At 39.0% G+C, this 26,440-nt stretch overlaps 1 protein-coding gene across 2 annotated transcripts in view; it reads right to left on the reverse strand.

The window, feature by feature from the left end:
• dpp10 (dipeptidyl-peptidase 10 (non-functional)) overlaps positions 1 to 26,440 on the reverse strand; it is a 1,734,026-nt gene that overhangs the window by 166,854 nt on the left and 1,540,732 nt on the right. For both annotated transcript variants that reach the window (XM_087989191.1, XM_087989192.1), the window contains exon 9: positions 24,462 to 24,616. In XM_087989191.1, coding sequence (XP_087845317.1) covers positions 24,462 to 24,616 — 155 coding nt within the window. The remainder of the gene's footprint in view (positions 1 to 24,461; positions 24,617 to 26,440) is intronic.

Below are 26,440 nucleotides of genomic sequence, written 5' to 3' on the forward strand. Positions count from 1 at the left end.
GGGAGTCCAGAACTAGAGGGCATAGATTTAGGGTGAGAGGGGAAAGATATAAAAGAGACCTAAGGGGCAACTTTTTCATGCAGAGGGTGGTACGTGCATGGAATGAGCTGCCAGAGGAAGTGGTGGAGGCTGGTCCAATTGTTACATTTAAGAGGCATTTGGATGGGTATATGAATAGGAAGGGTTTGGAGGGATATGGGCTGGGTGCTGGCAGGTGGGATGAAATTGGGTTGGGATATCTGGTCGGCATGGACGGGTTGGACCGAAGGGTCTTTTTCCATGCCGTACATCTCTATGACTCTATGAGGTAAGAGTGGGATGTGGGTAATAGTCAAAAAATCAGGAAGATTCACCACCACGGGTAGAGGAGGGTTTTCCAAGATTTCACTTTCTCATTATTGGGATCTGCATCGTTTAATATGGGGTCTTATATGATGGTGCAATTACAGCTCAATTAATCCACCTCTATTATATGGCTAATTTTATGACTCCATGCTTCCTGACCTAAGCTTCATAATCATCATTATGTATTGTTAAGGTATAATTTATATTCTGGATGGGAGCAGTTCCAATATTTTCCATTCTTAACCTTAATTTTCCGAGTTTATCACTTTTTGGGATAAGGAATAGAAGAGCCCCATGTGCAATTGGTAGATTGTAGGCATTAAATAAAAAAAATGTCTTATGTTTCTATTTCATGAGAAGTCTAATGGCTCTATTTGAGTAAGAAGTTTTACTGAGTACTTAATGAATACTCATCTCTTCTCCGATCTGGAGGAGGATGGAGAGAAGTGACTTGATATAAAGATGATGAAAGCTGTTGAATGCTGAAGAGCTAGCTAAACATAAATTGCATTCTCCTCAAGATTGAGAGTATAGCTGGTTCAAGAAATTATTTTCAAGTCTTGCATGGTTACTGAATTTTGGAGAATAGTCATGGGATTACTATGAAAACAACATGGAAATGTGATAAAAGATATTTGTGTTCATCTGTAAATCTGACCAATTTACCTTCTTTTATTAACTTTGCACCACTATCTCATTATGAAATTATCTAATGCATGTCACAATCTTTGGATGTCTCAAAGCACTTTACAGCCAGTTAAATAGTTTTGAAATATATCTACTGTTCTAAGATGGCAAATAACTTGCACACAGTAAACAATGTGGTAAGTGAGGGGACAATCTGACGTAATGTTGATTGAGGCAGGACAACAGGGGTAACTGGCCTGCTGTTTTCACAAATCATGCTATGGGATAATTTCTTAGACATTGGTTTAGGATCTCATTTAAAAGACAGCACCTCCAACAGAATGTCACTCCCACAGTACATACTGGAGTGTCACCTTGTTATTGTGGTCCAACCCTAGGATCACATTTGAACTCATAACCATTTGACACGGAGGGGCAAAAGCTGACAGCTGAAACATAGATGACCACCTCATTTAACCCTAAAGAAGTAACAATGTTAATGGACCACTGTCAATAATATGTTGTAATGCTGCTTTCATAGCATTAAATACTGGAATTATTTTTGAAGAGATTGCAATGTGCATTTTTACATCCTCTCTGTTAAATTGTTTCTGAACAGAATAGAAAAAGTCATATTGTGGATTTATAGACAAGTAATTTGTTTTGCAATAGAATCTTTGTTATCCAGTAGAGCCAAACAAACTTTCTAGTTGTTAATGGAAATTAAGTGCAGACATTTTGATTGTACACTTCTAAGTCTGAGAGAGAATTTATGTAGAATAGAACAGAATTAACAACTTAAATTGATATTTTTCTTGAGCTATGAATCTGATTTGTACATCATTGGAATACCTTCTGGAAAAGGTGGGATCTGTACAAAAAACTATAACAGTGACCATTATGGAGACCTGGATATCCTAGGGGCAAGAATGGTTGTTAGATGTTCCAGGGTTTCGATGTTTCAAAAAGAATTGGGTGGGGGGGATAGAAGTAAAAGAGTGGAATAATGGCATTGCTAATCAGGGATAGTATCACAGCCACAGAAAGGGAGGTCATTGAGGAGGGTTTGTCTACAGAGTTTGTATGGATGAAAGTCAGAAACAGGAAAGGAGAAGTCACTTTACTGGGAGTTTTCTATGGACCCCCAATAGCAACAAAGACATGGCGGAGCAGATTGGGAGGCAGATTTTCGAAAGGTGCAGAAGTAACAGGGTTGTTATCATGGGTGACTTTAATTTCTTAATATTGATTGGAATCTCTTTAGTTCAAATAGATTGGATGGAGCAGCTCTTGTCAGGTGTGTCCAGAAAGGGTTCTCGACTCAATATGTAGATAGGCTGACTAGAGGGGAGGCCATATTGGATATGGTGCTCGGCAACAAACCATGCCAGATGTCAGGTCTCTCGGTGGGAGACCATTTTGGGCGGAGTGAACACAACTCCCTGAGCTTTACTTTATTCATGGAGCGGGATAGAAGCAGATGGTATGCGAAAGTGTTTAATTGAGGGCGGGGGAATTATAATGCTATTAGGCAGGAACTGGGGTACCTAAATTGGGAACAGATGTTCTTAGGGAAACACAACAGAAATGTGAAGGTTATTTAGGAAGCACCTGCTGATAGTGCTGGACAGGTTTGTCCAACTGAGGCAAGGAAGGAATGGTAGATTGAAAGAGCCTTGGATGACAAGGGATGTCGAACATCTAGTCAAGTGGAACAAGGAAGCCTACTTAAAATTGAGGAAGCAAGGATCAGACAGGGCTTTGGGGGCTACAAGGTAGCCAGGAAGGAACTGAAGAATGGACTTCGGCGAGCTAGAAGGTGGCATGCAAAAGCTTTAGCAGGTAGGATTAAGGAAAACACTAAGGCATTATACACAAAAAATCTGTAGAGATTATTAATAACATTATGTATGGTTTCTTCTGGTTGTTTAATTCCTGTATTAAATCTTACACTTTCAAAAATCTATTTGTTCTGAAGTTAAAGTAATTGGTAAAATCGGGCAGAACTTAATCACAAATGTCAAAAGTGTCCTTATTGCCTTCATGGGCTTATCCTCATCTGCTATAGTCCCTGATGAACACTAATATATATTTTATTCTTAAATTTTTGATTTAGTATCGAGTTTGGAAGATATTCTGAATATTTTAAAAATGTTTTCTCTAAGATGCCCAATTTTGTATTTTGTTTGGATCATCTCCAAAATTAAATCTCAAATATTATTTCTGTTGCAGTATATTCCAAATATGATTAATTAAATTAATAAAAGGGTTTAGTACATGCACAACTGTACTGAATAATACCCAATACAAGTGGTGTCAAATCAAAGATTCCTACTTTCTTCAGTAAAAATGGATGATCCCACCTTCTGCAAATAAAAATGAATGATTCTTGCCCTTGTTTAGCTTTTCTAAATGAATCCTTCTAATTGTGGCCTTTTTTTTTGTTACTACTGAATGAGTCACACTGCCTCTGGCCTTAATAACTAAATCCCATTTCCTTTGCTGGTTGCTAAATAAATCACGCTGCCTGCAGATTTAATAAACAATTCTCCCCCATGAACCACATTAATGATTGTTGTTCTTTTGGAGCTATTTAAGATGAATCCCATTCCTTTAAAAGGTTTTTCTCTCCATAGATTCTTCCATACTTGTTGAGTTTTTCCAACACCTTTGCTTTTGTAAGTGAAATTAGATTTTAAAAAATCTTTAAAGAAATTTTGACATCTACAAATATCTTCATGCATTCTTTTACAATAATAATGAGAGCCAATGCTTCAGTTACTGTCTTATGATTACAATTGTTTTTAGATACTGCCTGATCAGCGTTTCAACTCAGTTATATTATGCATGAAGAGCAATGTCTGATGCAGAAACATAATGTTCTATTATTGAGAAGGAAGCTCTCAGTTACATATGCCTGTCAGGAATTTCAGACTAAATCTTTGGTTTGTAAGTGATCACTGAAATAACACAAACTTTTAGTTTCTCTTCTTATGAAAAGTAACTTCCAAAAATGCCTCCAAGACTACTAAACTTCTGATTTTGCCGAATGAGATATATTTAGGAAACAGTCTACATGCAAGAGAAATCGCAGACAATGACCAATACTCAAAAGGGCAATGGCTAATAGATTTGCCAAACGCGATGTAAGAAATCCAAAAAATCAAATGATACACGTGTTCCACAAAGGGATAATGGCCAGCAAGTTCACAAGTGATTGAGGTAGATTTAACAAGAATAAATGGTGGCCATGAAAACATATTACAAACACAGGAGTCAATTCACAATTATTGATTACATTTAAATCATACAGTCATTGATCCATAGCGTAATACAGATTAGAAACAAGACCTTTAGCTCATGATATCTATGCTGACCAACAAACACCAAACTACACTAATCTCATTTACCTGCACTTAGTCCATAAACATTGTAAGATTACTTGTTTCCAGTACCCTCTCAGCTAACACATTCCACATATCTACCATGCTCTGAATGAAAAATCTTTTCTTGGATGTTCTCCATACCACTTATTCCTCACCTTAAACTTATACCATCTAGTCTTAGACATGTCTGCTATGGGGAAGAGATTTTCATGATCTACTCTGTCTATGCTTCTCATTATTTTGTTAAACCTCAATTAGATTCCTCCTCAGGCCCCTCTGCTCCAAGGAAAGCAAACCCAGCCTATCCAATCTTTCCTCATCCCCGGCAAAATCCCTACTGAATTCCCTCCACACCTTCTCCAGTGCAGTCATATTCTTCTGATGGTGTAGCAACAGAACTGCACACAATTATTCCATCTGTGGCTAAACCAATATTTCATTACTTCCTTACTCCTATATTCAAGACCCCAGCAAATGAAGACCACCATCCCATTTGCTTTCTTGACATTTGGTTTCAACGTGCTGATACCTTCAGAGAGCAACAGACTTGTACACTTTATTGCTCATTACTCCCTCGGGACCTACAATTCATTGTGCATGTCCTGCCCTTTTCAGATGTACCAAATGCATCATGTTGCACTTATCAGGATTAAATTCCATCTGCCATTGCTCTGTTCAATTTACCAGCTAATTAGTATCAGATTGCAGCTTGAGACCATTCTCCTCACTGTCAACAACACCATCAATTTTCATGTCATCTGTGAACTTAATAATTATACATTCACATCTAAACTGTTAATGCACAACAATTGAAATTTCTTGGAACTGACTCATCATCTGAACTTTACTTGGGGAAATGGCTCAAAGTATCAGAGCTTAGTCATCATTGTGATGCCCTATGATCTCTAGTAACACTGAGGAATTTATTGCCAATTATGAGACACATGCTGTCCACACACCAGGAAAAAAAAGGTACCTTTAATAGCCACCATATTTTCAACATGGGACGTATGGGAGTGGATTTGCTTGTTATTCATGCAAAGAATTTTTTCATTGTTTTGATTATTTCTCCTGATGTATTTTGGTTAAGACATTGCATACAGAAACAGTTACAGGTTCATAGATAGAGTCATAGAGATGTCCAGCATGGAAACAGACCCTTCAGTCCAACTCGTCCATGCCAAACAGATATTCTAACCTAACCTCGGCCCATTTGCCAGCACCTGGCCCATATCCCTTTAAACCTTTCCTATTCACATACCCATCCAGATGCCTTTTAAATGGTGCAATTATACCAGCCTCCACCACTTCCTCTGGAAGCTCATTCCATACACGCACCACTCTTTCATATCTTTCCCCTCTCACTCTAAACCTATGCCCTCTAGTTCTGGGCTCACAACCCCAGGAAAATACTTTGTTTATATATCCTATCCATGCCCCTCATGCTTTTATAAACCTCTATAAGGTCACCCCTCAGCTTCCAGAGAAAATTCCTCCAACACTGGCAACATCCTTGTAAATCTTTTTTGAACCTTTTCAAGTTTCAGAACATCCTTCTGAGAGGAAGGAGACCACAATTACACACAATATTCTAAAAGTGCCTAACCAATGTCCTGTTCAGCTGCAACATGACCTCCCAACTCCTATACTCAACACTCTGACCATTCAAGGAAAGCATACCAAATGCCTTCTTCACTATCCTATCTACCTGCGACTCTAGTTTCAAGGAGCTATGAACCTGCACTCCAAAGTCTCTTTGTTCAGCAACATTCCCTGGGACGTTAACATTAAGTTTTTAAGTCCTGCTCTGATTTGTTTTTCCAAAATGCAGCAACTCGCACTTATCTAAATTAAACTCCATCTGCCGCTCCTCAGCTCCCTGGCCCATCTAATCAAGAACCCATTGTACTCTGAAGTAACCTTCATCGCTGTCCACTGCACCTACAATTTTGGTGTCATCTACAAACTTACCATCTATACTTCCTATGTTTACATCCAAATCATTTATATAAATGATGAAAAGTAGTGGACCCAGCACCAATCCTTGTGGCACTCCACTGGTCACAGACCTGCAGTCTGGAAAGCAACCCTCCATCTCCACCCTCTGTCTTCCACCTTCGATCCAGTTATCTGTGTTTTAAATGATAGTTTTGCAACTGTTGGAATGATGCTTTCAGACAATGGACGACAATTTGCGAATGATTGCAGTGTACGGTGAAGGAAGGAAGAATAAGGCAATTTTTGTGAAGATTGTGCCCTAACATATATTACTCCACCTTCTTTATACCAGAAGTAAAATTTCAGATCATAAAAACCACGATGGACATCTCTGTGCTAAAAGATTGGTGCTGTTCACCGAAAGTGAATAACCTATTGTGCCAACTATTACATGGAGGTATTATGCCCATGGTCATCAGGCTGAAAACCTCTGTCTTTGCCATTTTATATAAGCAGCCAGGAAAAATCTGTACTGTCAGCCAGGGAACAGCCTGGACATGTATTAAGAAAGAAGCTGACACATTTTTCAGAAGATCAAAAGAATAAAATCAGTTCAGTATAACAAAAAGTCAGCACTGTGACTTTCTGTAGGTGTCCGCAGCACCTTCTCCTATTGTTGAAGTGTGGCACTGGAAAAACACTGCAGGTCAAACAGCATCCAAGGAGCAGAAGAATCGATGTTTTGGGCATAAGCCCTTCATCAGAAATGTTGGGGAGGGAGAAGGAAAGGGACTGAGAGATAAATAGTAGGGGGTGTCTGCGGCTGAGAGGGAAGATAGCTGGGAAGGCAATAGGTAGATGGAGGCTGGGGTTGATGGTGATAGGTCAGATTGGAGGGTGGAACGGATAGATGGGAAGGAAGATGGACGGGTAGGACAGTTCAAGAGGGCAGTGCTGAGTTGGAGGGTTGGGTCTGAGATGAGGTGGGGGAAGGGGAATTGAGGAAACTGGTGAAATTGACATTGATACCATGTGGTTGGAGGGTCCCAAGGCGGAAGCTGAGGCGTTCTTCCTCAAGGCATTGGCTGGCTTGGAGGAAGAGTGCCTCATTGTCTGCCTTGGGCAGCACGGTGGCACAGTGGTTAGCACTGCTGCCTCACAGCGCCAGAGACCCGGGTTTAATTCCCGACTCAGGCGACTGACTGTGTGGAGTTTGCACATTCTCCCCGTGTCTGCGTGGGTTTCCTCCGAGTGCTCCGGTTTCCTCCCACAATCACAAAGATGTGCGGGTCAGGTGAATTGGCCATGCTAAATTGCCCGTAGTGTTAGGTTAAAAGGGGTAAATGTAGGGGTATGGGTGGGTTGCGCTTCGGCGGGTCGGTGTGGACTTGTTGGGCCGAAGGGCCTATTTCCACACTGTAAGCAATCTAATCATGAAGACTTCATCCCAGATCCAACCTTCCAACTTGGCACCACCATCTTGAACTGTCCCACCTGTCCATCTTCCTTCTCACCTATCCGTTCCACCCTCCTATCACCATCAACCCCAGCTCCATCTATCTATCTCCTTCCCAGCTACCGTCCCCACCCTGCCACATTCCTGATGAAGGGCTTATGCCCGAAACATCAATTCTCCTGCTTCTCGGATGCTGCCTGACCGGCTGTGCTTTTCCAGTGCCATACTTTTCGACTCTGATCTCCAGCATTTGCAGTCCTCATTTTTTCCTAGTTTTATTATTGTTTCTGGCACCTATAAAACATTTATTTTTCTAAATTACAACTGTTTTATTTTCTCAACTTTCTTAAGCACTTTGCCTGATTAAATGCAAATAATCTTTCCTGTACATATCAGATGTTTTCTGTTAGTTGCCATAATATCATCAGCTTCAGGAATTCTGCATACACTGAGCCTTTTCAGGAAGATAATGAAGGGACAACTTATAGCTGACAAGGTACATCATTCCTATCAAAGATAATAATCGCCTAGAAGTTGCATGATCAGTAGCTAAGGAATGTTATACTGAGATGCATATCTTGATCAGTATTGTCATGGATGGGCCCACTGGAATCTTAAAGGAGTGCTTCTGATGGAAAAGGAGGCATGTTTCATGCCACCATTATGCTGCCATCTAAAAAGACCTTGATATTGAGATTGCTGGAGTAGTTAGGGTCTCTGCACTTGATGCAAAAGAGCATTCAGTAAGGCAATAGTAGGATCATCACTGAGTTCCAACTGAAGGGATATCATATCTTAACTTACCAATGAATATGCCATTTGTTTAATTAAGTCTACTTTTGTCACACTTCCTTGATTCTGTCTCCCTCATCATCAATTTCTATAAAATCCTTCAATTCTGTACCTTTTCTGGATCATTACATAAAATTACATAAAATCTACTGCACAAGAGTAGGCCTTTCCGGGCAACCGGTACATGTTATTGTTTGTATGGCATGTAGTCTTCCATTTTAATGACAATATACCTCCTTCCCCATACATTCCTCTATCTCTTTCTTCCTCTGTGCCCACCTTAATTACTCCAATTATTTCTGCATCGACATACCACAAAGGAATAGGTTTTCACCACCAGGAAGAGGGTGTGGGGGAAGGGAACACTTGCAAGGAGAAGACCTTGGTTGGGTGAGGGGGTGAAATGGAATCTGATTTATTAAAAGGTGAGATGTACTGTTTCTTGCCTAAGAACCACACAAGGTGACTAGCTCCTGAACTCCACTGAAACTTGAGGCAGGATGGGGAGTGGTCATTCGAATGTGGATATATGACTCACCGTGTGCTTTACTCAGCCCCCGAGATTGCAGAGGGATGGGAGCAGGTGGAAGGTTACCTGTAAAAACCACTGGTGGGAGACCATAAAACTCTGCCATTGGGAATATTGGGAAAAATATACCAGTCAGTTGTTGCTGCTTTGGAATGGTTTGTCAGCAAAGGCAGTGCTTTCGAGAGAAAAGAAGAAGAAAATGGTATTGCACAGAATGGTAAACCGGATAGAAAGAGAATGTGGAGAATTTTCACAATATGTTTTCTGATTGTTCACCTTGGCAGTGATGGGAGTGCTGCAAGGATGGTGAGAAAATGGTGAAAGCAGCATTTATTCAATTTTCCAGTCTGAACAGCTTTTCTCCCAAAATTTCAGTGGAAAGGCTGGTAAACCTATGTAGAAATTCACACTTGTTTTGTCTAATGCAAAACATCTGTTAAACTGTTACTATAACTTTTAAATAATTGTGTTCATTGGGTTGAGAGTCGATGAGTGAGCTATCAGGTTACTGCTTTGTATATCATCCTCATGTGATTAAGCAAGAAGTTTCCATACTTGTATGACAAATCAAATAGTGCAAATAGAATAGAAAAATGTACTGAAACCACACATCTGACCTGCACTTTGCTTTTGCGAGTTTAAATCATTTATTAGGCAGAAGTCTTCATTTGTGAAACAATGTCGAGATATATGGATACCTTCAAATTGAAGAACTGTAGGAGGTTATCATCAATCCCAGGAACACTAGAGCAGAGTGTAATGAACATCTGAAACTTAAGTTACTGTCCTGCTATATAGCCACGCTGGGGTAACTGCTTTAATTATAGTTCAACTACGAACTAGGACTGGGCTTATTCATATTATGTTTTGTTTTCATGTGTGCTCATTTTGTCTTGATTCCATGTGTCCTTAACACTTGCTATGTTCAATATGGTTTAATAGCTCTGATATTATTAGGTCACATGTATTGGATAATTATATCAATAATAGATAAAAAACGGAATTGTTAATGAGTAGGTTACAAAATTGGTGAACACAACGTTATGACATTGAAATGGACTGAAGAGTGCACTAATTTCAAAGATACCTTGCAATTTTGAATGACTAGCTTCCAGATATTACTGACAGATTGATATTGCGCTATGAAATAGCTCCTTCCCAGCTACTACACAATCATTGAAAATTACCACTAGATGGCACATTGAGTATAGTTTACAATTAAAATTGTTTTCCAGTATTTAAGATTCATGGTGTTTAATTCTTTTTGCCAAACCTGCATGATCTGTTTGTCAATGTACAAACTATGCTTTAATAAAAGCATCCACCTTGTATTCATAAGTATTGCATTAATTTATAAATTTACCAGTGCAGTAAATCACAGTACAATCTGCATACTTTAACTTCAATGACCATCTGATCAGTATATTCAAGCCGAAGTACATTTCACAATTACCTTCTTGGTAGTCATTTTTTTTGGCAAATTCTTGACACAAGAAATGCAGCGTGCATTAGGTATCTCAAGGGACTCAGTTACTCTGAGACAAGAGCCATCATTATTGCAAAAAGGCTCTGGAGCAGTCCAGCTGATTCACACACTCAATCCACCTATGAAATACTGGGTTTTGAAAAGGCATACAACAAAAGGGAATGCACATTGCGAAGAATTAATAGTTGCACAAAAAATTGGATTTTCATTAAAAATATTAACTGCACTTAAGTTAATATTTCAAAGATGTTGCTTTTTCCAGATATAAAGAAATTGGCCCACCCTGTCCAAAATTTCTGTCTTTTTGAAGAATCCTCCAGTAATTAATTTAATGACCACCATTTAGGAGCAATAAAACTGACAAACCATGCACATGGATTATCTTCCTTCTTGAAAGTGTGCATTTGGGGTGTCTACAGGAGTAGACCCCAATGCACATATCTTATTTATAGCTTCTTGTCTGTTTTTGAGCAGAAGTGTTGGATATCCACATAAAAAAACCTGTCTGAATACTGAGACAGATAAGCAAATGGATGGTCAGGTCCCCTGACAGAAAGACTGCCATCACTCCTGCCCTTTCTGGTGGGAGATAGACAGCCAAAAGTTGAATATCATTTCTTACGTTGTCATGGGTGAGAATGCAGCATTACATTGAGTGAATTCATATATCACATGATGTAATGGGGAAGGTACTGAGGAATAGGATCTATTTATATTTGGAAGAGAATGGGCTTATCAATGATAGGCAGCATGATTTTGTGCAGAGGACATGGTGCATTACCGACTTTAAATAGAGTTCTTTGAGGAAGTGACCAAGTTGATAGATGAAGGAGAGGCTGTAGATATCATACACATGGACTTTAGTAAAGCGTTTGATAAGGTTCCCATGGTAAACTAATGGAGAAAGTGAAATTGCATGGTGTGCAGGATGTTCTAGCTAGGTGGATAAAGAACTGGTTGAGCAACAGGAGACAGAGAGTAATAGTTGAAGGGAGTTTCTCGAAATGGAGAAAGGTGACCAATGGTGTTCCACAGGGATCAGTGCTGGGGCCACTGTTGTTTGTGACATACATAAATCTAGAAGAGGGTATTGGTGGTCTGATCAGTAAGATTGCAGATGACACAAAGATTGGTGGAGTAGCAGAAAGCATAGGGGACTGTCAAAAAATACAGGAGAATATAGATAGACTGGAGAGTTAGGAGGAAAAGTGGCAGATGGATTTCAATCCAGACAAACATGAGGTGATTCATTTTGGGAGTCTAATTCAAGAGCAAATTATATACTAAATGGAAGAACCTTGGGAAAAGTTGATGAGCAGAGAGATCGGGGAGTTCAGGTCCATTGTACCCTTAAGGTCGCTGCACAGTTGGATATAGAGGCCAAGAAGGAATATGGTATGCTTGCCTTCATTTGTATTGAGTATAAGAGGTGGCAGGTCATGTTAAAATTGTATAAGACTTTAGTTCAGCTGCATTTAAAATACTGTGTATAGTTCTGGTCGCCACATTACCAAAAGGATGTGAATGCTTTGGAGAGAGTGCAGAGAAGATTTACAAGGATGTTGCCTGGTATGGAAGGTGCTAGCTATGAATAGATGTTGAGTAAATTAGGATTGTTTTCATTAGGAAAAAGGAGATTGGGGGGGACCTGATTGCGGTCTACAAAATCATGAAGAGTATAGACAGGGTGGATAGAGACAAGCTTTTTCCAAGGGTAAGGGATTCAATAACAAGAAGTCATACGTTCAAGGTGACAGGAGAAACGTTTAAAGGAAAGTATTTTATACAGAGAGTGGAAGATGCCTGGAATGCGTTGCCAACAGAAGTAGTAGAGGCAGACACAGTGGATTCATTTAAGGTGCATTTGGACAGATGCATGAGTATGTGGGGAGCAGGGGGATACTAATGCTTAGGAATTGGATGACAGGTTTAGACAGTGGATTTGGATCGGCACAGGTTTGGAGGGCCGAAGAGACTATTCCTGGGCTATAAATTTTCTTTGTTCTAATTTCTTTGTAATATGGCGTGATATAGCTGATATGTCACTATCATACTGTAATACTTAAGTTAGCTCCCATAACAACAGGCTGAGATATAGGTCACATGCAATACTCCCTCTAACCCGTGCAGCCAGGAAACTGCTTCAAGATTCTAGTTACAGATGTCAATGTTGTGCACTGAACTCAGAAGTCTGCACAAGAACCTCGGAGGTCTGTGCACCGAGAAAAATAAAGAGATCATTGGCAACATGGTACTGAAGAATCCAGAACCTCCTAGCCTCCACATATCACAGGCACTTGCATCAAAAACAGAAATTGCTGGAGAAACTCAATAGGTCTAGCAGTATGTGTCGAGAAAAAAAGCAGAGTTAACGTTTGAAGTCGACTGACATTTCTTCAGAACAGATGGTAGCTCGGACAAGCTGGTATTTATTCTGAAAACAAGGAGTGGTAGTGGGGTGGGGTGGGGGAACAGTGGGGGGAAAGAGGTGAGAGAATAGGTGGGGATGGAACCTTGGGAGAGAGAGAATGATATTTAGGGAGTCTAAGAAATGGATAATAGTGTGCTTAGGGCACCGTAAGTTGGTGAAAAGACATTGGCTATGCTGAAAGCAACTCATGTTATGAAAAGGCCTGGGGTGTGGGGTTGGTAAAGGGCATGGAAGAAAGTGTTCAGATTCTAAAATTATTGAACTCAATATTGAGTCCTGAAGACTTCAGGGTGGCCAAGCAGAAAATGCAATGCTCTTTCAGTTGGCACTGAGCCTTGCTGGAGCACTGCACTAGGCTTAAGACAGAAATTTCTCTCTATATACATTGTAGGACCTGTTGAATTTTTCCAGGAAGTTCTGTTTTTGTCTCAGATTTCCAGTTGCTTTTTTATTTTAAAGGCACTTGCATGTTTGGACTCAAGCGATGTCATTTGGATGTACTGCAGCCCGCTTCCCTCAGCATGCCATGCTGCAAAAGGTGAGAGTTGAAAATGTGTTGCTGGAAAAGCGCAGCAGGTCAGGCAGCATCCAAGGAGCAGGAGAATAGAAGTTTCGGGCATAAGCCCTTCTTCTCCTGCTCCTTGGATGTTTCCTGACCTGCTGCGCTTTTCCAGCAACACATTTCCAGCTCTGATCTCCAGCATCTGCAGCCCTCACTTTCTCCTGCAAAAGGTGAGAGCTGAGTAATATAGAGACTATGAGCTTTATACCATTAGGTCACATGCCATGATATGGTGACGACGTCATGAGCATGTCCCTTAAAGGTATATTACACATCTGCAATAACACAAGATCTCCTATTTTCTAAAGAAAATAATCCAAGACAGGTATACATTTTTATACATATAATCACTGAATCCCTGAAATGTCAAAGCAGGCCATTTGGCTCATCAAGTCACACTGACCCTCCGAACAGCATTCCACCTAGACTTACCCCTCCTTACTCTATCCCTGCTACACTGTATTTCCCATGGCTCATCCACTCAGCCTGCACGTCCCTGGACTTTAGGGACAATTTAGCATGGTCAGTCCACCTAACCTGCATATCTTCAGACTGTGGGAAGAAACTGGGGTTACTGGAGTAACAAAAGCATTCTACAGAAGCCTTGGAGCTAGGAAAGATTTAGAGAGAAGAAGGTGACAGACACTGAAAGTGAATGGTGAAAACAACAACATCTAGATAAGAATAACAATAATTGTATCCTGTTTTGGAGAAGGAAATGTTAATCACATCAACCTGTGACCTGGAATGGATATCAGTTTCTACATTTGCATAAAGTGAGTTTGGAATTTGGATAGTGGGATAGTATACAGTAGTGGGACAGCTTATTGGTATAAAGGTACTAAATTTTTGTGTATTATTCAGTGTCTACCAGATGGAAGGTTTCAGACATCCAAGCTGAATGTGTACATTGGTCTCGCAGCATGATTCATGATCAGTTCCATAACAATAGTGTGGCTTGATCCAAAGCATGTAACTGATGGCTGACCTGCTTCATGCTGATGCTCATCTTCCAGCAAGACATCAATGTTATGATGATTTTCCTTTCACAGAAAATCTTTCTGGAAAGTATTGATTGGAGCAGAGTCAATTACTAACTTGACTTAGCTTCTCCATCAGATCTTCTTCAGAAAAATCACATTCATGCCCTTTGCAGCAATATCTGGCCACACAGTTGTTATTAAATTGTTTGGGTTTCTGTCTGTATGACTTGATTTGGAGTCTGTGAACCCAGAAGTTGATTTGCACCTAGAGCTGGTCCTCAAGTACTCTTCATTTCTTCTCTGGATCTTTTTTTATTCTCCTTAGGTAGACCAGATGTATATATTCAGTGAAGCCCCTCCTTGCTGTTAGCAAGTCATATGTTAAGAGATCTCTTCTTGGGATCATTTATAGCTTTATCTGCATAGTGAAGCTACCTATGTTACCTAAATAGTTGTGGTTCAGTGAAGGTGTCAGTCACAGTCCTATCTGTAATCAAACGCTTACCTTTCATTTCTTGTTGAAGGTCTGAGATTTTCATTTTATTGAAAAAGGGTACATCGCTTATTCTTTTTTCTTCCTTTTACTTGGTTTGCTGTTCTGTCACTTTACTTTTCATTCATTTGGTTCTGTTTTACTTTTTATTCCTAGTTATGGAACTCATTAAGAAAGCAATTCTGAATGTCGGTCTGTATCATTAAAAGATGAAGATTTTAAGTAGCTGATTTTAACCATTTGCGGGAGTTCACACCACATAAGGAGTGATAATGTTACATCAGCTTTGGAGCCAAATGGCAGAAATCAAAACAGTGGAAGCATCTGACCACTGCACATTGGTAAGCTGTTCTAGTTTGTAAAACTATGTTCTTGTGATTAAAGAGTTGCTTTTTGAACAGGACAGTTCTGTAAGTAAATTTTATAGTATCATTTAACTTTCAATGTTGTTTTAAGCCTGTAAGAAGCTTTATAGCTGTGGATTTTAGTTTTACATTAGGAAGCAGGGTAAAGCTTACTTTCTTCTTATTTTAGTAATGGCAACAGAGGGCTTATAACATGATAAATTGTAGAGTCATGAAGATTGGCACAATCAATATTCTGAAGTTCATAAGCATTGACTTAAGAAAAAGCAAGTGGACTTTAATTAAATGAATTTGAAGTCTTGAATTTAAAGTATAGGAAAAGTCTGCCTGCTGGCTATTTAAAGTAGACAAGCAGGAGGATAGAAGAACAGAGCATTAGGAGGTGGAGAAGTCAATGTTTCAGATATAACCCTTCAATAATGAAGGTGGAGGTACAGGGAGCTGCAGATAAAGAGTGGGGAGAAGGGTTATGGGTGGGGAGTGGGGCAGAGTGGTGAGGTACTGATAGGTGAATAGAGGTGGTGGGTATGACCTAGTTGGTTGATAGGAGGAAGTTGATCTCTAACTGTTAGCTATTTAAGCTGGAGATCTGTATTCATGTAAACTTAATGTGATTGGTTGTCTCAATACTATAAGATCCAGGGCTGACTGAACATCAATGAAGACATTTTATAAGCATTTACTAGCTCTTACTGCTCCATTGTTAACATGAGTTGATATACCACGATGGAGTATTGTGGTGTTGTGTACTGATCATTTGCCACTTACTGCTGTAAGTAACATTGACTCCCATAAAGGAAGGATGAGTAGTGTCAAGAATACAAATAACTTTTGAAAAGCACTGGTACCTACATAGATATATGACAATCACATGCCACTTGTGCATCCAGACCAAATTAAGCAATCTGCCATACCATTCCCTCAGCATCTTACACTGCAGGAGAAAAGAACTCCATGACATTTTGTCGCATGACATGATATAGTGATGACATCGGATGCATGTCCCTTAAAGGTATGTTGCACATCAGCTGTGAAAGTAGCACAACACTGAGCACCCAAGAATCAGGAGAAAAAAAACTGACAATGTGGAAAATTGAGGCTCAACTTCATTAAAGAGACAGTGACTATTTTTAAGTGCAGGAGATAGTCCCATTTGCACTGCTGATACAAACTGAAATTTACATTTCTTTCTTTAACATATTGCTGAGTATGTGCTTCATTTGTTCAATTTTCTTTCAATCATTCCCCTGGTGCATTGTGAGACACTGAATGCACTGAACTTTGAGTTTTGGTTGGAAAATTGGAAAACATTAAGGAATAGCTAAGCTCTTTCATGTAGTGAAGGGAGCTGATAATTTTGATTTGAGGTAATGTTTCAATAATTATAGACTTGCTTTAAAGGTGCATGACCATGGGTTTTTATGCTTGGGTTGCCATAAGTTGAACCAATTTTATGCTGGGGGAATCACCTGGCACATGCGCTGACCTGCCCATATCCACCATCATGTAACAATTACATCTCCAAGCTTTGGCACACTTACCTTGTAATGACGAAGGCAGCCACTAGATACGCATGGAGATAGTTGCAGAGATAGGATATTTGCTGTGAGAGCACATGCACACAATCTGAATCAGAATTAGTACTGCCAGTAGCAGTTGATGTTCAATCTCCCTTAAATGTTAAGCTAATGCAAAATTAGTTATTTGCTGCCGAGCTGCATCAACCAAGTGGTCAATGCACTGTACAATATGGACAGCACTTGGATCTCCACTGAACAGCTACATTTGTCCATTTATCACACATGATGAAGCAGCCAGTAAAGTCATCTTTGTTTCTCTTCTCCTCCACATCCCTTTATCTTCTGATAGGTAGCAATGTTATCAGCACCTGGTTTCTACCCCTAGAACCTCATCCCAAAACACTCAACCTCTCTGTCTTTAAAACCATGTCAAATGACGTATGATGTTCTACTTCTTATTTACCTCAGTTAATCTTTTCTTTACTGGCTTACTGTGTGACTTTAATGTTCTATCAATGAAGTGTCTCTCAGGACATTTTCACATTAAATACACTGTATGCATACAGATTTTATTGGCTTACATAACTGAAAAGAGTTTCAAATGTAATTGTTTGGTGATTAACAATATTAGATCCTGAACGTCATTGTCTCCTTCTCATGTCATGGGTACCATGTTATTTTTCTAGAAAGATGGGTGATGTTCTTGAATTTTTCCCTCATTTTTATTTTAATTTGATTAGGGGTCATCTAATTCCAGTAATGGCTGAAGAAACCTGTGTCCCTTATCATTCTGGAGAAAGTGAGGTCTGCAGATGCTGGAGATCAGAGCTGGAAATGTGTTGCTGGAAAAGCGCAGCAAGTCAGGCAGCATCCAGGGAATAGGAGAGTCGACGTTTGGGCTTCCTGAAGAAGGGCTTATGCCCGAAATGTCGACTTTCCTATTCCCTGGATGCTGCCTGACCTGCTGCGCTTTTCCAGCAACACATTTCCATCCCTTATCATTCTCCCTTTTATGCTTTTAATTCAAGTGTCTTATGCTTGGCAAGATAATGTGAAGACCTGTTTCCTTAATAAATAAACTTTGATATTTGTTCTCATGTTAGTGAAAGAATCAATCTAAAACATATTTATGGACCAACATGTTTGTAGTTCTGTAGTTACTACTATTAATGCGTGTATATCCAGCCTTGGGTGACTGCCTCTGTGGAGATTCTCCCCATGTCTGCATGGGTTTCTGTCGTGTGCTCCGGTTTCCTCCCACAGTCCAAAAAGATGTGCAGGTTAGGTGGATTGGCCACGCTAAATTGTCTGTAGTGTCCAGAAGTGTGCAGACTAAGTGAATTAGCCATGTGAAATGTGGGGTTACAGGGATAGGGTAGGGGTCTGGGTGGATTGCTCTACAGAGATTAAGACTTGATGGGCTGAATGGCCTCTTTCTGCACTGTAGGGATTCTATGATCCGGTGTGGTGGAATATACAATGAAGCTGTCCAACCAAGCACTCTGGTCAGGCAATATCTTAATTATTGGTGCCTCAATTCACTAATTCACATCCGAACATAATCCATGCAACCAAAGTTCTAATTTGGTAGTTGTTGCCTGTTAAGATATTTCAAGTATATGATCCAGCTTTTTGTTTGAGGTATTCCCACATTCATGGGTGGGAGAGTTGAGGTGGTGATTGGGGGAGGGTTAGTCACTTGTCATATTCTTAAAATGGAGTACTGCTTTTGCCTTCCTTATGGGGATAATGCGGGTGTCTGGATCTGGGAGGGATGCTCTTCAGAGGGTCAGAACAGACCTGATGGGCCAAACTGCCTCTTTCCACACTGCAGGGATCCTATGATTATTGTTAGTGAAAGAAACAATAACTGCAGGCTTTTTTGCAGCCTTCAGCTATCTTTAAAGGCTGCACTTTAATAATATAAAAGGATGTTGGAGACTTATTTGAATATTGTAATGTACCTTGCCAATAGCAACAAAACATGGGCCACCTAATTGCTAAGCCTATGTTGCTGCACCTGATTACAGCCAGGTGGAATTTCTCCTTTTTGTTCGCTCCTGGTTATTAAATACATTGAAAACATCCAAGTGCTGAAAGTCTTGAGAATAAGGCGAGGCAAAGACATCGTGGACTGTTAATCCAGAGGCCCAGGGGATGCTCTCCGGTCTCGGGTTTGAATCTTGTCATGGCAGGAGGTGAAATTTGAATTCAATAAAGATCTGGAATTAAATGTCTAATGATGACCGTGAATGCATTGACGATTGTTGGAGAAAACCCGTCTGATGCACTCATGCCCTTTAGAGAAGGAAACTGCCATCCTTACCTGATCTGGATTACATGTGACTCCAGATCCACTGCAATGTGGTTGACTCTCAATTGCTTTCTGGGATGGACAATAAATGCTGGCCTAGTTGGCAATGCCCTCATCCCATGAATGAATAAAATAAAGGTTTCCCGCTATTAAATAATTGAGTTATAAGGGAAAATTTGATAAACTGGGACTGTCTGCTTTTACAAGAACAAGAAAGGGTAGGACTTGATAGTTGTATGTAAAATGTTATGGAGAATAAAAAATATTCATCTGCAGCATTATTTTAAGTGAAACCATGACACAGGTCAAGGTGATTTAGATTATTCTACAAAAGGCAATATTTAGACTAATGTCAGGTAAAACGTCACTCTGAGTGTTTGGTAGTTTTTCAGCTATAAACAGATGGTTAAGTGGTATTATAGGGAAACCATTGAATTACAGGGAAGAATAAGCAGTTGAACTGAGTGGTTTCATTATTTGTAGTTTCATGTACACAGACTTTCAGGGAAATAAGCGCATCAGACATTAACTGCACTTTAATAATATAAAACCATCTTTGAGAGAATTTGATGCAGGCCAACAACCTTTCAGAATGCAGACTGCTTATTATATGACTGCTGCAGGAGCTTTCTCAATGGCAACAGGAAACAAGATGATGCAGGAAAATCCAAAACACAGTATATTCTAATAGCTGGGCTCTTTACATAGAAACTAGGAGAAAAAATAGGCCACTTGACCCTTTGAGCCTGTTTTTTTCCTTTCAATATGATCACAGCTGATTGTTTATCTCAATGTCATATTCCTGCATTCGCTTCAGACTCTTTCATACCTTTAATATCTAAAAAAAAACAAAAGGTTTCTTGAATATAATCAGTGACCTGGTTTCCACAGCCCTCTGTGATAGCAAATTCCACAGTTAATGATCCTCCAATTAAATAAATCTTTCCTCATCTGAGTCCTAAATGGCCCTCTCCACCTCCTGAGACTGTGACCCTGGGAAACCTCCTCCTTGCATCAACTCTGTTTAGCCTCAATTAAATTTTATGTATTTCAAACATATTCCCGCTTATCCTTCTATACCTGAGTGAATATAGGTCCAGTCAAACCAATCTCTCCTTATATGATAGTCCTGCTAAACCCAAGTGAACCTCTGTTGCACTCCCTCTACGTTATGTACCTACCTGTACTAAGATACCCATAATTCTGAACTTAAATTCTCTTGCAAGGACAGACAATATATCATTCACCTGCATAATCACTTGCTACACCTGCCTGGTGAATTTTATTGACTGGTATACAAGGGCACCATTTGTACATGCACATTTCCCGATATATCACCATTTAAATAATACTGTTTTTCACGCTGTAGTATACAGCTTCACATTTATCTAAGTTATATTGCATCTGTTATGTGTTTGCTCATACATTTTTCAAGATTACCCTAAAGTCTCCTCACAACCTTCTCACACCTCATAATCCCACCTAGTTTTCTAGCATCAACAAACTCAGAGGCATTGCATTCAGTTCCCTCATTCAGGTCATTTAGTGAATAGCTGTGACCAAAGCACTAATCCCTGCAGTACACCACGAGTCACTACCTGCCATCTGGAAAAAAGACTGACCTATTCCTATTCTCTGTTTCCTGTCTGTCAACCAATTTTTAATCAATGCCAATATGTTAACTCAATCCCATGTGTTTTAGTTTGCCCACTGGCCTCTCATATGGGACTATATCAAAAGCCTTTTGAAAATCCAAAAATATAAAAATATCCAAAAAGATTTGTTCTCTCTTATTTATTCTACTAGTTACATTCTCAATTATTTCAATTTCCCATACTGGCTTTGTCCAATCCTGTTAATGTTTTTCAAGTGTTCTGTAAAAATGTCTTTTGCCTCTAGCATTTTCCCCACTACTGAAGTTAGGCTAACTGGTCTTAATTCTCTGTTTCTTCTCCAACTTCTTTTTTAAATAGAGGGTTTACATTTGCCACACTCCAAAATGTTGGAACTGTTCCAGGGTCTGCAAAGTTTTGGAAGATGACCATCAGTGCCACTGATATTTCAAGGGACACTTCCTTTTCGTACTCCAGAGTGCAGATTATCAGGCCCTGGGGATCTCTGAGCTGTTAACCCCATTAATTTTGCTATCACAATATTTTCATCCATTTTGATTTAATTCTATTCTCTTTTCTGACTAGATTCTTGATCTCCTAAAATTCCTGGGAATTTATTTGTGTCCTCTGTTGTGATGACAGGACTAAAATATGTGTTCAATTGTTCAATCATTTTTTATGTTCCCCATTATAAATTCCCCCATTTCTGGCAATAAGGGACCTACATTTGTCTTCAGTTCTTTTTCTCCTCACTGATATATAAGCTTTTACAAACAGTTTTCTATGTTCTTTGCAAGATTTGCCCATCTTGATCAAGCTTTTTGTCCTCTTTTGCTGAATTCTAAATTGTTCCCAGTCCACAGACTTGTTGCTTTTCATGGTAATTTGATATGGCAGCTCTTTGTATCTAATGCTATCCCTGATTGGTTTTGTAAGCTATTATTGAGCCAACTTGCCTGTTTTATTTTTGCACCAGACAGGAATTAATACTTGTGTATGTTCTTTAAATATTACACAATATTACACTGTCAACACTACACTACAGTTAAATATTACATTGTCAACTTTTTTTAAGTAAAGTTCCCTATCCATTATTGCCAACTTGTGCCTCAGTCTCACAATTTCTTTTATTTAGATTCAGGACCAAGTTTTGGATTCAACAACTTTACTCTATCCTAATGAACAGTTTAATCATTTGTGGTCACCCTTCTCCAAAGGATCCAATACAATAAGATTGTTCATGAATTATTTCTCATTTCACAACACCCAGTCTAGTATAAGCTTCTCTCTCTTTGGTTCCTAAACATATTTGTCTAAAATCCATCGTTATACACATATTTTGTAATAATTTTGGAGCCATCAGATTTTATATTTAATATGCATTACAAGTTAAACACACTGGAAGAACTGTCCACAAAAAAAAAGTTGCTTTTTGGAAATCATATGGATCCTAATTATGATTCCCTCCTTGTGGACTATTCAAACCATTCTTTATTCTGGATTAGTGGTGTTGGAAGAGCACAGCAGTTCAGGCAGCATCTGAGGAGCAGGGAAATCTTCTTTATTCCAGATCTAGACCCTTACCCCTTTTCCTAGTATACTTTTTATGGCCTTTGTACCATTTCTTGGTCTTGTGCTGAACTTAAATAGTTCATCAACTTTTGTTTTAATGTTCCTCCCAATTATGCCTTCAGATGGTTCAGCTCTGACTCTCCCCCTTCCTTTCTCCCCTTCTCTATCTCTACATATGGGGATAGGCTATCAGCAAATAATCACTCTAAACTCTTAAAGACACCTAGGCTACAATTCATCTCACTCCACCTCTTAATGGTTTCAATTCATTCTCCTGGTATATGTATCGTAACAAGTCTGACAATGCCAGCTTACCTGTGATTTCCTTTTTCCTCAGTTAAGGATTTCAGAAACACTGTGGTTCACAAGATTCTCAACCATGTCCATTCTAAACTTGCACTTCTACTCCACCCCTTCCTTTACCTCTCAGAACCATAATGGGCTTCTCCTTGTCCTCACCTTCTATATCATTAGACTTCATAATCAATGGATTATCCTTTGCCATTTTCTTCATCTCCAGTATTAAGTAATTTTGAAAGAGATTCTCCCTTCCATTTTCCTTTCAGCATTCCAAAAAGATTGTTTCCTCTGAATCACCCTGCCCCAATGCCCACTCCTCCTCTCATTGGACCTTCCAATGTAAATGTAGGGTATACAACCACTTACATTTTTACTTATTTCCTTCTTATTATCCAAGGCCCCAAACACTCCATTCACAAGAAACAGGAATTTACTTGCACCACATTCAATTTATATGCTGTATTTGCTTTTCCAAGGAGACCAAGCATTTTGCCTATTTGGTGGAAAACTTCTGTTAGTCTGCAAACGTATTCTGGATCTGTTGCTTATGTTAATTCTCTACGCTGTTCCAATTCTGACCTCCCCTATCCTCAGTAGCCTACTCTCTGATAATAAAGCTCACTTTAAGCTCAAGCAACAGCACTTCATCTTTCAATCAAGAATTTTTCAGCAGTTTATATTCAATGCTGAGTTCAAAAATTTGAAATTATTTTCTTTTCTTGAACAACAATGTTCTGCATTTCTAACTTGCAGTTCCATTAGGCCCATTTTTTGCTCCTTGCCTTATCTCCAAACTATTATCTTTTGCCTTGCATCATCATTCCTTTAGCCACATAATGTCTCTTGCCCGCCACTCTATTATCTCCCTTCCCTTATGTTTTTTTCTTTCCAGCCTCTGCACTTACTTGAAACTTTGCTATTTTGCTATTTTGAAGAATGACTGAAATGTTAACTTGTTTTTATTTTCTCCACAGGTGCTACCTGTCCTATTGGGCATTTGCAGATTTCCAGCAATGGCATTTTTCTGTTAAAAAAAGTGCTTAATTTCTGACTGGATGATTTATGGTGGTTTTTCTTACAAAACAAGATTTGATGCGTTAAGACAGTTTTAAGCAGACTCATTGGGTATGCTACATAAACAGGGAAGTGAAAATTGATCTTCTGTCACTGTCCAGTTTTCTTCTTGTATCAAAATGAGCAGGTTGTTGCTATTCATACATGCATCTATATCATGAAGTACAGAACTGACTTCAACAATGTAAGAGACAGATTCCCTATAACAGTGTGTAATTTACCATTTGTGCCCTATAAAGTATATTTTTTGCAAAGGCCTGACGGGAATATTTACATTATCTCAGAGGTAGCTTGCTGAGAGAATATTTGAAGAGTCTCTGACCTACCTCATTTTACCCGCTTGTCAAACCCACAGAAATTTGGTGTCTCTGCTAGGTGCCGATTACTTACATTTGTGTAAACAGACTCAAAAGGCAAAGTACATTTCAATGCATACTCAGTCTATTTCCGTTTCTTTAGTACAATTGTTCATAGAATAATTCAAAATATGAAGACAAGCTTTTTTTTGTATTTCTCCAAAAATAACAACTAATAAAATTTACTTATTGAAGACAATAACTCAGTGTAATTAGATCCCACTGAACTAAATTGTTCATGCTAGATATGGCAACAACTTTACACATTTATTTATTGCTCAATAGGTTTTGTTTTAGGATTCAAATTTCTGTTCCTTACCTTAGGATAAGGGTACTGTTTTCCTTTTGGGTACAGATTACCAGTAAACCGTGGGATTGCCATATTTGGTACCAAAGTGTCATTTATCATCAGAAATGCCAGTTGTTCTCCATTTGGCGACCACCAGTGGGTAACATGGGAATGCATCAGCTCTTCTGCAATCAAAGCATTTTTGTCAAAGTAAGGCAGTCAATAAAAGCAATTAACCCATCAAATGTTACAGGGTCCAAAGCGATTTGCAACTAACAGAAGCCTATGATTGTTGGAAGGTTTGAATACAATACAAAATATTTAACACTCAAATATGTTTTATATATTGCTTTTGTGGACTATATTGAAACAGAATGTAAGATAATAACCGAGTTGTATTTCTCAGTGAAAGATACACATTAGCAGTCAGTTTGATATCCAGTGCAGTTTTGGCTCTTGTGCATTATTAAATAGTTTTTTACAGAAGTTAATAATTTTGTTGTAAAATACAACTAATATTAGTTCCCTGTTTTATAGTACAAGCTCTTTTTTCTCCACTCATTTCTGAATTAACGGTAAGGCATTCTGCAGGGGTAAGGCACTGGTGTACCTAATCAATTTATCCCTGATGAGCTTCCAGTTCTACTTAATTATTAATTTGTATTTATCAATCGCTCAATATCCCGAGAGAATTAAGGGAAAGCCATTTGGTGAGTGACTGAAGTCAGAACATGTAAAAAATAGGAAGATGTGCTTGCTTAAGCCTGCTGTGCCATTCAATACAATCATGGACTATCATTATCTTTAAATCCACTTTCCTTCCCCTTCCCTGTATCTCTTGATTCATCAAGAGACCTAAAAGCTGTATATCTCAGTGTAAATATATTCAACAATGGACTCTTTGAACTCCTGAGGTATGGCGGGATACCCCAGGTGTGGTCTTTCCAAGGCCTTGTACCATTTCAAGTATTCATTTAAACATTTCTTAAATGTTGCGAGGGTTCAGATCTCTAGCAACTTTTCAGGCAACGAGTTCCAGATGCTCAACACTGCCTGGCCGAAAAAAGCTCTTTCCTCAAAACCCTTTTAAACCTTCTGTCTCTTACCTTAACTATGCTGTAGTAATTTTTCTCTTGTGCATTAACTTGACTATATACATTCTGCCTTCTATACTGACTTGGCTTTTCCTCTGTCTTTGCCTTTGCATCATCCCCTACTGTAGCCCTCTCTATATCCTACTCCCTGCCAAATTATTTTTCCCTGCATCAACTGTACTAGCAAACCTTCCTGCAAGGATGTTGCTCCTGTTCCAGTTCAGGTGCACTGTCAAACTTGTACAGGTCCCACTTCTCCAGGAATGAATCTAATGATTCAGGAATCTAAAGCCCTCTGTCCTGCTCCAAATATACAGCCATGTATTCATCTGCTCTACCTAACTATTCCTACATTCTCTCGTATGTGACATGTGACAACACTACGGCTTTAAGAGATTTATTTTATCCTTTTTTTTGTATGAAGGAAGGTGAGACCGAGGTACTGCGCAGTCTGTTCAAAGCCCATAAAGTAAACAACTTGTAATCCTTTGATTTATAAAAAAAATTGGAAAAATGAAGCAGCTTGAATGGGTAGGGTCAAGCTCCCACAGAACCAGGACTTTTAGTTTTAGCTTTCTGCAACTTTTGAGGACTTGAAACTGCATGTGGAAGATTTTATACCTCTCTCTGTTAAGGCTAAAAGCTAGGGTTCTCTTCCTGCTGCTAGAATTGCATGTGAGAAAATCTAATTTACTGAATTTGCTTTTGTGTGTGTTTATGTGTTTATGATATGTCACTCTATTGGAAAAGTTAATTAGTAGTTGTTAATATATATTACTTTGTTGAACATGTTGATAGCATTACAGTTAAGCCAGTTCTTTAATTTAATTTTTATTTTGTATGTATTTTAATTGTAGTGTAAAAATAAAGTATGCCTTGCTTAAAGTTGATTAACCCTACCAGTCGAATTGCATT

The sequence above is a fragment of the Chiloscyllium plagiosum genome, unplaced genomic scaffold (genome assembly GCF_037043375.1).
Source record: "Chiloscyllium plagiosum isolate Xiang-an unplaced genomic scaffold, Cpla_swu_hap1 HiC_scaffold_7, whole genome shotgun sequence".
Classification (NCBI taxonomy): Eukaryota; Metazoa; Chordata; class Chondrichthyes; order Orectolobiformes; family Hemiscylliidae; genus Chiloscyllium; species Chiloscyllium plagiosum.